Here is a 15,734-nt window from a genome sequence, read left to right as displayed (position 1 = left end):
AATGATCTGATGTAATAGAGAAACAAACCTTGACAAACACAAGCAACAGTAGAGCAGATTACTTCTACAGACAGTATATTGATAAAATATCTTTGTTGTTTCACTTATAGAGTTATATATCACATATAGATCACAACGACACCTAAACATATTCTGTTTTAAAAGCCTAACTGTGCCAGCAGTGCCAAAAAGACAATCTGACTTCCACAAGACGAGCCTCAACAGATTGAGCCTTGAAGAAAATCTATTTAAAAAGTTAATCCCTCTGGAGGTTGTTTTCTAATGGCATGCACGTCTTTCGTCTTATTTAATCTTTCTGCAACTTGAGGGGAGACACTGCAGGCAAAAACACAATATTTTCATGAACCTGTCACGTTTGATATTTTGGACTTTTTGGTTTTTCAAAATGGGTTTTGTCAGACTAGTGGAAATAAAACATCCAAAATACACTGTTAAGTGTTTCTTTTCTAGCACTTTATCTATCTGTGTCAATAGATTTCAATTACAATACATATTTTTAAAGACCGATTTCTCAAAATTCGTTTTTTTTTTTTTTTTAATCCTACACTAAGCCATAAATCTCCACTCAAGTAGTACTTAAACACTCACCAAATTCTACATTTTTATTTCTGTATATCCTGAAGGTGTTTTATTCTTTTATTTTATTTTTTACCTGTTTATTCATATATGTATTGCATGATACAAAGTTTTAATTCCCCCAAAATCGTAAAAAAAAAAACAACAACAACAAAAAAACTAGTATTTTCTGTCCATTTTAAGCATTTTCTGATTTATGGAGTGCCAAAAATTAGATACTCAAAATTCCCTCTGTAAAAACTTTTGACTCTAATATGTCAAAAATAGTGTTTACATTTTTTATACAAGAAAAGTATACAAATTCGCGCGTATTTCATTATATAATGACTAATTTGCATATATAAACCTAATAATTTAGAAAACTTGTAATACAATTTTTTTGCAATTATCAGTCTAATCAATCAGCTGGGTAAATAAGGCGATAACCAGACTGGTAATTTTTTTTATTTTTTTTTATTCACCTGAAGTGTCTCGCCTTAATGCTCGCAATACAGGGACCATTTAGTACATGCACGAGCTACAGCTACTGGAGCATTTACAATCTGGATTGGGGAACATTCCGTTTAAGAGGGGCGTGTTTACTAGTTTTCATCGGAATGTAGGCACACACTGGGCTGAGCTTCAGGTGAACGCGGCGGCACGCTATGCTGCGACTCTCATTCACATCAGTCCAAACTCAGGCTGACTTTAATGCACACGCAGGATCATCACACACGCTGCTTTTGACAGGTAACTCACTACTACTTTATTATACGCGCTGCGTTTATATATGTTTTATCTGTGATCGGAAAGAAGTTTTACTCTCACAGATGATGCTCACAGAGCCTGTAACGAATTGGCTAGCTTCTATAAAATATTTCATTATTATATTCACCTTTCCCCCCCCGATCTTTTTAACGCGCCACAATAATTTCAGTCATTTCTAATCAGAGTTTCAACTTGATTTATTAACATAAGTAATAAAATTCAAAGTGGTTGGAAATAAAAACTGATCACTGCGCTGTCACTTTGATTTTACTGAAAAAATACAGCATTTAAATGTGATTTAATTTAACGATAGTATGCTAAGATAGCCTATAGAAATGTTTTATTATTTGTATCACTATATTATCATCATCAATAGCCTATAGCTGTTGAGTTTATGAATGTAATGACGCATAACGTTTGTGCAACGATAAAATTAGGTCAAACGCAATATTATATCTCTTCTCAGATGATGTGAATCTGAAACTGAATGTGAAATCTACATGAGGATCAAGTGTCCTGACTCTCAATCTCAAGGAAAACGGATGTTGTTTGTGACTGAGAGGCTCAGGTGAAGTGCACAGAAACCCACCTGAAGACAGAAGATCTGAAGGCTTGTGACCAGACCTTCTCCTTGTGAGATCGGACACTTCACTGATATGAAACTGAAAGTGCTTCAGTTTGCCCTAAGAAACAGCACCTTGAAAAAGTGAGGAGGACTTCAAATAATGCAAAGAAGTGGAGAGGATGTGAAGTAGTATATTTATTCTCAATGATTCATCTCTATTCAGGATAATGTAGGATTCATTCAGGTTATCCTCTTTGGGCTCTGCGTGTGAGAAAACTTAAGGAAAAGTCCCAGCAGAGGAAACGTGTGTGAAACATGGATGCAATTAGGTTTCCCGACTTTTTTGATGATAAAAACCATTGGGATCACACATCTCGAAGTCTTTACTTTTTCAGATGAGTCCAGTTTCAGATCTCAAGAAGTTATTTTGTGACACCTGACAAAGACCTAAAATGCAGAAGTCATACAGGTATGTGGATCATGCATTTCCTCTACTGTATGGAAACACATTGATGATTTTATTGAATTGCTGAAGGGAAGATGGAAGAGAACAAAGAAAATAACCTGGAGTAGACTCAAGTTGTCTTTCTAGTTAAGGCTATGGTGTAATGATTAAAAAATACAGTACAAATTCACCTTTCCTATGATGAACATGTTTTCATCTCTAAATTAACCTTTTAAATTCAGGAAAAGACAAACAAAAAAACATTTGACATGGATTTCAAATGTTTTTCATTTTTATCATCTCAGATGTACTCATGTGTTATTGACCCACTTTTTTTTTGCAATTTAATTATACAAAGCTAAATTTTATTTCAGTCACAGATACAATTTTTTATATTTGTTCCACATTTTTATCATCAGTTTCTGGAAACTCACTATTGATTGCATTTGAATTTTTGTGTAATATTTTCTATTAACTATTATAATAGCTTTTCAGTACTGGTGACTGCATACCTGTATTGTGTACAGTTATGTCTTTTTTTTTTATTAGTAGACTTCTTGGCTATGGATGAACTTTTTGTTTTTTTAACTGTTTTAAAATGATCCCACATCCAGGAAACAGCTGTTCTAATCTAATCTAATCTTTAAGAGGAGAACAGTTTACTGTTCACATAAACTTGAGGTGCTTCGGCATGACCCATAAACAAATTTAAGACTCCAGTTAAGTTCAGATTTAGCACTTTGTGGTTCGTCTGCCAGAAACCTAATGGTTGCAGACCCATTGAAGGGTTATTTCATGTGGCTTTAACTGTAAAAACATATAGCTTATATTTTAAGTTAAACATGTAAAGTATTATTAATGTTAAAGTCATGTTGTTTTTGTTTTTTTATCACATTGTCATGAGAGTCACAGGTTTATGTTCTTACCTGAAGGCTATAGCAGTCAAGACCATTGAAATGAACATCATTATTGCCTTTTAACTATAGACCTCTTGAAATTTGATCTTGACAATAAATTGAGCTTCAATATGCTAAACTGTTGAGTGCAGACTGTACTGTCATTATTATGCATTACTTACTATCTGTATCTCTTTTGATCCTGTTTATTCACAATGATTAGAGATGCACATGTAATCAAAGGAAGATGCATTTCATCATATGACTCTTCTGAATCAGTTCTTCATGGGAGTGTATTGTTTATAACTGACCAGTGTCCACTCTGGGTCGCTATTAAAATAAGCCTCTTAGCCCATAAGCACATGTCCACAGACGATTAATAAGAGGAATCATGTTTGTACACAAATCTTTGATAGAGAAAGAACTATTGTAGCGTGTTTACTTGAGTTTTTCCCATTAAACTTCTCAAATTTCAAATTGCAACAATATAAAAGAAGACGGTTGTGCTTTAGCAAAGCTGTGGCGAGTTTCTGAGAATCTGCTCCTTTGATGAGTCAGTCGTTGTGTGGTCTCTTAGTATTCTGACCTCACTGATGGGAGTCAGACTCGTACTCTAAAAAATGCACGTAAACATGTTTTCTCAGTGGCGCTGATTTCTCAATGTATAGGGCACAATATAGGTCATTAATCAAGAGTCTTTGATGGAAAGTGACAACACATATACAATAAACCCTGAAGTCCGGGCTCCATTTTAAAGTCAAATAGGGTGGTTTGTAAGACTTTGTGATTGACTTACATGATTTATTTTCTCTGTCTCCAGGAAGCTGTCCCTGTGCCAGGCCCTCTCCCTCATAACACTGCTGTTGTCTCCAGGTTGCCTGTCCTCTCTGCCTGTAAGATTGTCCCTGTTCCATAATCCTTCAGTTTATAGACTGTTTGCAACAGTAACTTGAATGTCCTGTCAGACAGTTAAACTGAGTTTTTAAGGACAAGCTTGAACAGTCTGTTGGGTATGCTCAGACTGGCAAGGCACGCTGCCAGGGTTTTGCTCACTTTAACTAGAGTGTTGTCTTTCCTGTTGATTGCCAAGAGCAGAGCTTAATCAGAGAAACCCGGGCAGGATCATCTAGGGGGATTCAGAGACTGGGTTGCCACCCTCTATTGTTTTGGAATTGCTGTTTATACACAATTCAGAAGTGATAAGTTAAGAAGAACATGCCATTTGGCTTATGCTCTTTCTTTATCCTTTAACCTCTTAATTGTCACCCATCCCATCTGTGGGATGCCTACAGTATGTTTACTTCACTATATTACAACTAAATCCTAATCTAATTATGACAAACTATTCTGACCATTTTCACAAAAAGTCTTCTTTGTTGCCTTTTTCTCTATCACACTTTAGAAATCGTCAGAAATTATATATCAGCTGAAAACTTAAAATCTCAAAATTAATCCTTTGAACACCATTTTTAAAATACGACATTGGATTACCATAAAATGGTACAATTTTGGTACAAAATGTTTTCATTCATGAATAAAAGTGTACGTTTGGATAGTGCAAATGAAGAACTCTGAACATCCATGGAACCGTTCAGTTACTTCAAAGTTTATTTAGTGTGGAAGAAGGTTCTTTGGATTTTTAAAATGTTCTTCACACACAAAAAACACATAAATAAATTAAAAGATCTTTGAGAAACCATGGTTTTTCTATGGCATTGCTGTTAAAACACCAGACTGGAAGCTTTATTTTTAAGAGTGTATGTGTATTGATTGATGTTTATATATAAATTAAAGCCTTCATTAAATCTGTTCATCATATTAAGTGATTGTGTCTCTTCAAAAGACTTGGATTAAACCCTTTGATTCACATTGATTGCTTACAATGTCAACCAAAGCATTATTTATTCTTCAGTGGAGAGACAGAAATCTCTCAGCTTTATTAAAATATTTTAGTTTATGTTCTGAAGATGAACAAAAGATATATGGGTTTGGAAAGACACAAGGGTGAGTAAATGATGACTGAATTTTCATTTGGTTGAACTATCCCTTTAAGTTTGACTGGTAGCTATAAGGAAAGCTTGCATGTACTACTCTGCCTTTCGTACCTTCTGGACCTCACCCAGTCATTTTCCCTCAGTTCCCCTCCCAGGATCCAAGCTAGGTCTTGTCCAGCAGTCATTATCAGCTTCATTCCACTGGAATGACTTTTACATCTCCTTTAAATCAACATAAACAAGACCTATCGACAGGAGGCCAACAAGTTCAATTCAGACTTATGAATTTCCCCAAACTCTTTCCAAGAACTCAGAAGTCAACATGTCCTTTTTAAAATCTTGCCTTTGGGGGGAAGCTGGTGTTCTAAAGGTGAAAGGTCGATTTCATTAATCCACCTTGCCCACGGGCCCCAAGGCAGACTGTCATACACACTAATTTGAGTCTTTGCTGCGGTAATGAGGGCAGTTCCAGGTCATTCTGGTACTGAAGATGGTGGACGTCGGTCATAAAGCACTATTGTGTCTGTGAGAGTGCAGTCATCTTTTGTTAGACATCCTCACTCATTACCAATCCTCTATTCACCACAGGTCTCTAGCCTAAACAAGTTCAGGAGATTCTGACACACATTTCATTTCTTCCTGTAATGAGTCCAGCCAAACCTAATTTTTCTGTCATTTTCCATTGAAAGGGTTAATCTTAGGAACCGGTACACAGCTCTACACCAAAACGTAGTATCTATGTGCCAGTAAAACATCCCTTAAGGGGTCAAACTTTGGAATGCAAGTTCAATGCTCTGTTTGTATGCTGAAATCTTTTCATTTTGTTGCGACGTGTTAACACGCTTCATGTGACTCTCTGAGTCGCTCAAATTAGATTTACGTGATACTGTTGATGAATATTATTTTAGGAAGACAATCAGCTGCTCTGTATGAAGTTGTTTAACACGATAGAAGCTGAAAAACATGCTCCACACCTACATTACATTTAGAAGAATACAGATAGACCTTGAGGAGATGTTAGGCCTCAAGCGCCTCACTCTTCACGGGCTGTTAGTGCATGTTTGTCTCGGATCAAAGCCAGCAGCGGGTCTAAGAATGACAGAGTCATGTTATCTTTGAAGACGATTAGTGGTGGTCTGATAGGAATACCGCTTGTGTTACGGAGGCTGTGTGTTATAGAGCACCTGGGGAACACTCAAACACTTCCACAAATGTCAAGTGCAGTCTAGCATAGCCGATGAGCAGGAAATGTTTTGGTGGCCTCTCATATCATGTGTCTTGAGCACTAGTGTGCAGTCATTTACACTGTGAGCACAGTGCTTAACATACATCAAATGATTTTCTGAACCAATATAATTGACTTAATATATTTTACATAATGTTGTTCTAATGTATAAGCTTGCAAAAAACCATTTAGCACAACTCTAGCACAACTGCTGTCTCTGTTTGTTGCTGTTCTGCAACCTTTAATTCACTTCTTTGTTTATACATTTGCAGTCATCCAGACGAGTAGAGCTGGGAGGTGAGAGACCACAGATGCATGGTCAAATACATTTCATGAACGAGTGGGCCTTGTGGGGCGGGTGGTCCGTGTGTTCCCGCTCCTGTGGGGGAGGGGCCTCTGTCCGTACACGCACCTGCATCACCAGGTAAAGCACAGCTTCTGTTTACCCCATAACACCATCTATTCTGCTGTCAGATGATTATACATGTAGGCAAAGAAAAATTAGTAGGTATGAAAGATATTGTACCCTTAATTTTTCCTCTTGACCATAAAAGGCCCACAATCTCATCTCAACACATTTAATAAATGATTACGCTCTTCTTAATTTTGTCATGTCTTCTGAATAATAATGTTTAAGATTTAGTCAGAATATTTTTTAGTTCAGTTATTCTCTGGAAAATTGTGTTTTATGTTGAATATTAAAGTTCAGTTTAAAGTTACACTGTTGCTATTATGACACACTGTATCTTCCAATCAAACATGAAGTTATAAAAGTTATAAAATACATTTACCTTTCAGATGAATCTCTTTTACTGGGGTTTCTGCTTTTCTTATCATTGGACTTTCACTTATTCATCTAAACTGTAAAAACACAATTTTAAATTGAATAGCTGATTTAATATTTCCATTAATGACACTATAAAAATATAAATTAAGTGCTGTCAAAGGATTAATCGCATCTAACATAAAAGTTAGATTCGACTTTATTGTCATTGCACATGTGGGTACAAGGCAATGAAATACAGTAAATACACGTAAATATTTTCAAAATATATGCTGTATGTATGTGTGCGTATTTATATATACGTAATTCATATACACAATACACACATATATTATGAAAACAAAAACGTTTATTTTGGATGCGATTAATCGTAATTAATTGTTTGACAGCACTAAATAAATATTAATAATTATTATTTCAAAAGTAATTTATACATTCTGTAAAAGAGGCTTCTTGCTCCAGGTAGAGAGCCAATTTTTTTTCTCTTTACTTTCTATCTTATTTCCTTCTAAATGGTTCACAGTAGTATCTTAAAACTACATATGTCTATACTTAGGTACTAATATGCACCTTTTAAGGGTAGATAAGGTGTAGTAAAGTTCCTTTAGCTGTTGTAGCCCTAAAGGTTCAGTTTTTGCAAAAAAATTCTGACAGCAAAAAATACAAGAACACATCCTGTGTGAAAGGCCTTATGATGTTTCACTTGATCATGTTTCTCTCTTTAGAAATCTGGTTGGAGGGCCTTGCTCGGGGGACACCAGGCAATACAAGATCTGCAACACAAAGGTGCAGTAAATTCTGTACAGTTTGAACAGGATGTCTACAAAGACAAACATTTCAGTAACACCTTGCATGTTAGTGCTAAATATAGATAGTTTTTATGTATATGGTTATCTATTTTAATTTTTATTTTTTGCTCGGACATAATGTCATCCAGCCCCAAACCTGTCAGATTTTAAACAGATGGTTCTCAGTTTCGTAACTTCACTTTTTTTTTAATCACTTAATACATAAGTTTGTTGAGCTAACATTATAACATACCAACAAATAGTAATAATAATATTTTTTTCATCCCTAAAACAAAATTGTACTATATTTTACTCCTACTTTAATTTTTTTACATTTGCAGTCATTTTAGTCAATCTCCTGTTTTAATTTGACTTTGGATGTGCATGGTTCATATGATCTGTGTCACTATTTATTGATGTCAGGCAAGCAACAGTTCCCTGAAGTTTTGTGCTTGTATATGTATGGACTTTTTCAAACTGTGCACAGTGACAAAGAATGTACATGGATAATTTCAAGATGAGTAAGCGGCCTTTCACTGTTCTCTGGGACACATCAAGATGGATTGGCAGTGTGTGTTCCTGACTACCTCTGAATGTGGTTTGACTGATAATATGAAACATACTGAACCTCCCTTACACCTGTGATCCCAATACCTGGTACAGATGTTAAAATGTGTTGAGTTCATCCTGAGTCCTCCAGGGCTGTTAGTGACCCTGAGAGTGTTAATGAATCGGGGCTTTAGCAGCTCTAGATGTGTGTTTTCTCTCCTGAGCTTTGTGTCTGTAACATCAGGAGTGTCCTGCTGACTCAATGGACTTCAGAGAACTGCAGTGTAAAGCTTTCAATGACAGACCCCTGGTCGCTGGCAGCAGTTACCGTTGGACTACCTTTCATGGAGGTCAGTGAAGCATGACTTTTCTCTTTTGAAGTATGTGTTGTGTTACTGTGGGGATTTCTCCATCTGCTAGGTGCTTAAACCGACAGAAACCTGATATATACTTCTTTCAGGATCTGACCCATGTGAGCTCAGCTGCCTGGCGATTGGACACAACTTCTACTACAACTTTGGGCGGGTTCTTGATGGCACTCCATGCCAGTCAGATCAGGGGACAGTCTGTGTGAATGGAAAGTGTCTGGTGAGTAGATGGTTCTTAGGACCCTGCTTCGTAATAGCTGACAACCACAAATACTGTGCACCCTACCAAAATAAAAATAAAAATAGAGAGATATATTATAAAGACCTATTTCTACCTGATCTGACACATCAAATATTATGATATTATGTTATTATAATACTAAACATCACATTTTATAATTAAAACATAAAAATATATAATCTATTTTTAAATGGACAAATGATTAGAAATATTTACAAATGTTTACCTCAAATTAATAAATAATTATTTTTAAATTGACAAAAAATAGACATTTAACAGTATTTTTAAATTGATGTTTTAAATAAAAAGCTAAGTAGAAAATGTTTGGAATCTATTTAGGGTTATTCCATCATATCTTTGAGATTAATTTGTCTATGTCATCCTCTTCTTCTGTCTAAACTTTTCCTGCTATTAATGTTTTTTCTATATTGTTTCATGTGCCATGGTATTACAATAGTATTTTGTACATGTATTGTTACTTATCACTAGTGTATGGTGTTCAGTTCCATGGGGTATATGACCATCTGATACCATCAATGTACAATTTTTCACCACAGGTATTTTTGTAAGGAAAATTGAAATATTAAAAGGTACATATGACAGAATCCTACACATATTTGTGCATGTAAAGATGACTGAATGGACCATAAGCCCCGTCTAGTCCTGAAGTCATGCTGGTGTGAATTTGGTTTCCATCACATGAGGACTGGAAAGGAAAAGCACATGCATAGTGGGGCCCAATCATTAGCACCATGTGGCAGATTGAATCCATATGTGTGAAGCACACCTAGTGTGTGTGTGGTTGCCCCTCTGTGAGGCCCCCGAATCATGGGAAAGTGCCATTGAGAATCATTATTGCACACACTACCAAGATTACGATAGGCAGAGAAAGGCAAAGAAAGAGATAAGGACAGGAGGTCATGTATTAGGAGGGTTGCACCTGCGTGAAATGGAGTGCACAGGAGGTCTAAAGACAAACAAGGGCTTAATTATATCCTTGAGAAATTGCTGAGGACAGTGCACTCCTGCACACCTCCCTTCCACCTCTGCAGTCTCCCCTGATGTCTCCTCCTCCACCCCTGTGCTCTGGAGCTTAAGCCATACTTCTGCCTGAATGGTCCTGATCCCTGCACGGGCCTCATGATCCCACTCTTGTTTGTGTGCGGTGTCTCAGAAACAGAGATCTGTGTCAGTCTGTTTTCACCTGACTCTATTTGGACCTGTGGACCTAAACACACACAAACACACACAGAGACCCTTCAGGACGGTGCAGTTACACTAATATGATAGACCCTAAAACATAAGGTTTCTAATTATTATTATCAGTGTTAAAAACTGTTTTTGCTTCTTAATATTTTTGTGGAAGTTGTGATAAAAAAATTTCAGTATTATTTGATGAGTGAGGTTTTTTGGAATTAGAAATGTTTTGTAACATTATAAATATCTTTACTGTGACTTTTAATCAATTAAATGCATACTTGCTAGATAGAAGTATTCATTTCTTTAACAAAAATAATATAATAAAATGTATAAAAATAAATAAATAAATGCATGAGTAATCTGCACTGTGTATACTTTAGTGCATACTGGGAACTGAGGTAGACTTACAGCCTATAAAGTGCAAATTACAATGTAAATTTTTTTATTCCTAATCCAACCATTCGGAATACACATATCATTAAAGAAATGAAGTTGGAATGCTGAAAACTCATAAAATCAACTACAAATGCCATTATGCCTGAGATTAATGGATGAAAACTAATAGTTGCTGCTCTTACAATGGAAAAATCATTTTTAGTCTAGTAGATAATGCATTTATTTTGAGGGTCTTTAATCTTGGATGCTTCACTCTTGTCTTTAGTAGTGTCTAAATTTATTTCCTGGAAGGTCTCCAAGATTCTGTGGGCCATAAGCTGTTCCAGTTTTCATCAGGAGCGTTACCGGATCAGCTTGTACTGTTACAGAATGTGACGGAGCTTGATATTTTGGCTTCTAATCACAGGGTTTGTGTGTGTGTGTGTGCAGAAGCCAGGATGTGACTTGATCTTTGGATCTGAGCAGCAGGAGGACGCCTGCATGGTGTGTGGAGGCCACAACTCAACCTGCCTTCATCACAGAAGTGTTTATCAAAGCAACGGGCAGAACAACGGTCAGCAATGAATCTAATTACACTCACAGTGACTTTAAACAGCAGAACATGAAAATAAGCTCAGAATTCTGCAGATATGTTCTGATAGACATAACATAACTTTGAAATCATTACTTTTATTTAAATGTAAAGTAAGAAATGTGAATAAATGGTAACTGTATAAATCTGATTTGAATGAATCCTTTTATTTATAATTTTATTTAGAGCAACACAACTGTAAAATTTGCCATTTAGCCATGAAATCCTTAACCTACACACTACTGTTTGAAAGTTTGAAGTTCAAATATTATTATATAAAATATAATTTATTCCTGTTATGGCAAAGCTGATTTAAAAAAAAAAAAAAGTTTTTTTGATTCTTTGATGAATAGAAATTTCTAAAGAACAGCATTTATTTGAAACAAAATGTTTTCTTTGTCACTTTTGGTCATCTTTAATTTCAACTTTTAAACTGTAGTGTAAGTGATTTCTGGGTGACTCTCTCTCTCTCTTTCTTCTTTATCTCATGGTTTCTCTCGTCCTCACACATATCTGTGCACTTGAACACCGACACCTCCGGCTTTGAACTTCTCTGCATGAAACAGAACCTCTTTTAAAATCTTCCTTCATGCTGGCCAACTGAAAAGACAGAGCATTTACATTGGGGAAAACACAGCGATAATACTGGCATTGTTTGGCCACCCAAAAAATACTTAGTTTCCCAGGCATTTCTCCGCATCTGGATTTCTGAGAGTAGGATAACAGATTCGAAGCTGCCAGCACGGAGCTCTGTAAAGAGGGTCAAAAGTCAAAGGAGATGAGAAAAGAGCAGCCTGGGTCATAATTCTGCGGTTCAGTGCCTCAGACCAATCCATGTTGCAGCTGCAGCAAGACATATCATGGAAACATACAGTTTTGAGCAGGACTGCGCACCTGTCAGAAATAATTGTTTTCTTTTTTTCAAATGGGCTGAGATGCATTACTAAAATTCTGATCTGTTTCCCTGCAGGACTGTTTGGGTACAGTGAGGTCACTATGATCCCGGCCGGAGCCACACACATCAGAGTGACTGATAACAGCAGAAACTATCTAGGTTAGAGCTCAGACTTCTGTGAGATCTCTCCAACATGTGCTTCTCAGGGCAAAAGTGGCAAGGTGCACAATGTGAGACAGAACTGTAGAAGACTAAAAAAAGCATGAACTTTGTCTTTATCAGCACAATAATATGAAATATCGGAGAACAGTTTTTACCTATATTCTTGCAGCAACAAAACGTTGTCCCTTTATGCAGTTTGTCAGATTGCTGTATGAGCACATTACAGTTATGGACCTTTATTAAGGAGAAAAATAAAAAAAATGTATCATAAAAAATGTATCACTTCTTGTAAATGTTTTTCAAAGCGCTCCAGAATGGGCGCTCTCAGTTTGTGATCAATGGGAACTGGAAGATCAATGTTCCTGGGGAGTACAGTGTTGCAGGAACCAAACTTCAGTACCGGCGCTCTGCTGATACCTGGGAGAGCTTCGAAGTTCCAGGACCTACTCAGGAGGACATACACATCATGGTTAGCTTTAAAAACACACACACACACGCACATGCACAAAAAATAATTAAACACAATTCTTAAACCCTGGTAGCCAGTACATCTGTGTTGATTTGTTGTGGTCTGATTGTAGGTCTTGTCCACTGATAAGATCTCTGGGATTGAATATGAGTACTGGCTGCCTCCAGACCGTTATGCCCTGTATCATGGGAGACGTCAGCTTCGCCAGCCTCATCACACGTCAAACCACTTGCCCTTTGATCTTCCAGTCACGACGACTACCACTACTACAACCACAACCACCACCACAACACAGCCAATCACAAAAGCTCATTTCTGGGGTAAAAACCTTTCATTCTTTGTATCTAGGAGTAAAATATATATATATATATATATCTATTAAAGTATTTAGAAGTATCTTATCTGTGCAGTGACAAGATTGTGGATTATGATATAGATATATATTTAATTGGAGTTTGTTTGAAGTGTGTGTGATGGGAAATATTTGGCAGAAATGCCCCAGTCTCTTAAAGAGTAATGTTTGGAGTCTTTTGTAAATACAATTGTGATTTACGAGGTCATGCCCTCAGGTCCTGCTGCTCACTGGCCTCTCCAACCCCCCTATCAACAGCAGCCAGTCCCACGTTTGGAAAGAGATGAAAACCGCAGGAACCGACTGCCTGCAATACACCGTAGAGGTTAGCACTTTATCATTGCCATTACGTTGAAAAGGATCGTTTTGAGAATATGGTTAAGATCTCGAATATGAGCCAGATGCTGAATGTACGGTCAGTGTAAGTTCGCATTATCATCTGCTCAGATCAAATCTAAGTTTCAAAAGGTAATGAAACACGCTTCACCTTATTCTTTTGTAATTGTTATCAAAATATCAGGAGAGCTTTATGCTGTTGCAGCAGTTAGCGATCCATCCGTGTTGGATATGTAGGTCTGGGTCGCTAAAGACCCTAATATGTAATAATGATTGGTGAAACATCCATGTATTTAAGGGTTTAATACAGTTATTATTTCAAAATGTTGCTATGTGTTCTTAGAACATGAAAAGTAAAACTTTTATTCAAATTGTAAATCTTTTATTCAAGCAGGTATATAGTGCTCCCTTTATCATTACTGAAGATGTCAATTACTTCAGTTCAGCACAAAGTGGTCACTGGCTGAGTTCTGCACTATTGCGAAAACCCCTTTTATAATCAATGAAGCTGAGATACTGCTCAAATCATCTTTTATTAACATTGTGTTTATGGAGGGATTCATTTGCGTATAGAACACAAAAGATTGTGCTGAACCAAATGGCAGCATTTTGAATGGCATCCTGCAGATTGTGTCTATCCTGAAAGCCTCTGATTGCAGATGTCTTTGATTGGCTATAATTCTTAGAGGACATGTTGCAAATAGAAACCTCTGAAGCTTCACTCAAAAACCATTTGCACAGGCGTGTTTGAAAGCAGGAATCTATCAGGGGGTACCAAATACTTGGTTCTACCAATAGGCTACTGCAGAAATGGCAATGTTACAATTAAAAAAAATTCAGTGTAGACTTGCTACCAAATTATTTCCATTATCTGCATATCATCTTGTAACTTGATCATGCCCTCTGTTAATTGTTCTTTTGTATGGATGACAAAGTCTGGGCTTTTTTTTATGTCATGGCATCCTTTTGTAGCCCACTGTGGGAAATGTCGCCGGGTACGAGGGAAAGGTGAGCGCCAGAGACAGTATTGCCAAAAAGATTTTGGTGAGTTCAATCCGTACGTCTCTTCAGTGCCAACATAATACAAGTGGTGTACTATACATAGTGTATAATTGGATGATGATAATACGTTTGTCTACTGTGACAGTATTTCGAGCAAAAGTGCTGGAAAAAGTCTATCATGGTGAGGAGACCCGCTATGACGTCCAAATCATCCACACATACCGCAACCGTTTTCGTCTGGAGCACCGGGAGTTCCTGTGGGCACCGAACAGATGTGACTGTCCCTTTCTGGAAGAGGGGCATCAGTATGTGTTGATGCTGCGAAGGCATATTAATTATGAAAACACTCTCAATCGCATTCTGTTGGAGGAGGACAGCTATGCTCAGCCCTATCGAGCACGTGAGCACAGCCTGCTGCGCCCCCTAGAGGAGCTCTGCGGTAACAGGGGCACCAGGACTCCGTTCAGGGGGTAAACACAGGGACGATCACACTCTCACTGCACACGTATTCTGAAGTTCACTCTTGTGCCAAAAAACAAGGTGCAGAATTGAAGATCAATGATGATTTTACTAAAGCATTTTGCATTCCTCAATAAGGACAGTGGACACTTTGCCACGATGAATTATGTCCGAGGGGGCATGAGGCAAACCAAAGCAAAGAGAGTCACTAAATGAAGCACTTTAGGTGGACAGTCACCTTCTAAAACGTATACACCAAAGTAAATATTATACGCAGAATCTATGATGCCTTTTCTAGCACCACGTGTTTGTTAATGGCATAAAATCACTTGATGGCATGTATATCTTTATCATGTGCATTTTGATGTTGTTTTTATATATGTATTTATATAAGCTGACAGTATTTCTAGAGGAAACCTTGATTTATATATCGCCTTATAATTTTGAATGTTTTACCGTTAATATTTTTGCTCTTATAAACCGTTATAAAGTCTATGAGTGATGAGTGTTTATGAGTCACATATACATTTACACATTCAAGTTAAGCAGCATATACATAAAACTGTCTATGGCGCAGCGCTTTTGCCAACGAACAGTTGTTTTCTGCTTTATATTTGGCAGCCATTTTTCCCTTTCATCAATCGCACACTAAGATAATCATATTACCTTGATGTGGTTGTTAAATTGTAGTCC

General features: G+C 36.9%; 1 protein-coding gene across 2 annotated transcripts; it reads left to right on the top strand.

Annotated features, from left to right (window-relative positions):
• The first annotated feature begins 1,048 nt into the window (after positions 1–1,048).
• On the top strand, positions 1,049–15,536 carry adamtsl5 (ADAMTS like 5). Of its 2 annotated transcripts, XM_026267992.1 has the most exons (14): positions 1,049–1,326; positions 1,811–2,050; positions 4,071–4,143; positions 6,742–6,893; positions 7,979–8,039; positions 8,835–8,940; positions 9,051–9,178; positions 11,225–11,348; positions 12,337–12,420; positions 12,729–12,892; positions 13,005–13,212; positions 13,462–13,569; positions 14,553–14,624; positions 14,728–15,536. In XM_026267992.1, the coding sequence occupies exons 2-14, from the start codon at positions 2,001–2,003 to the stop codon at positions 15,054–15,056; spliced, it is 1,659 nt and encodes a 552-aa protein (XP_026123777.1). In that variant the 5' UTR covers positions 1,049–1,326; positions 1,811–2,000; the 3' UTR covers positions 15,057–15,536. The 2 variants fall into 2 exon arrangements, with proteins under 2 accessions (XP_026123777.1, XP_026123779.1); XM_026267994.1 differs by lacking the exon at positions 1,049–1,326 and having other exon boundaries at positions 1,814–2,378.
• The last annotated feature ends 198 nt before the right edge of the window (positions 15,537–15,734 follow it).

This window comes from Carassius auratus, chromosome 7 (genome assembly GCF_003368295.1).
Source record: "Carassius auratus strain Wakin chromosome 7, ASM336829v1, whole genome shotgun sequence".
In the NCBI taxonomy this organism is placed as follows: Eukaryota; Metazoa; Chordata; class Actinopteri; order Cypriniformes; family Cyprinidae; genus Carassius; species Carassius auratus.
This window is presented reverse-complemented; position numbering and strand designations above follow the sequence as displayed.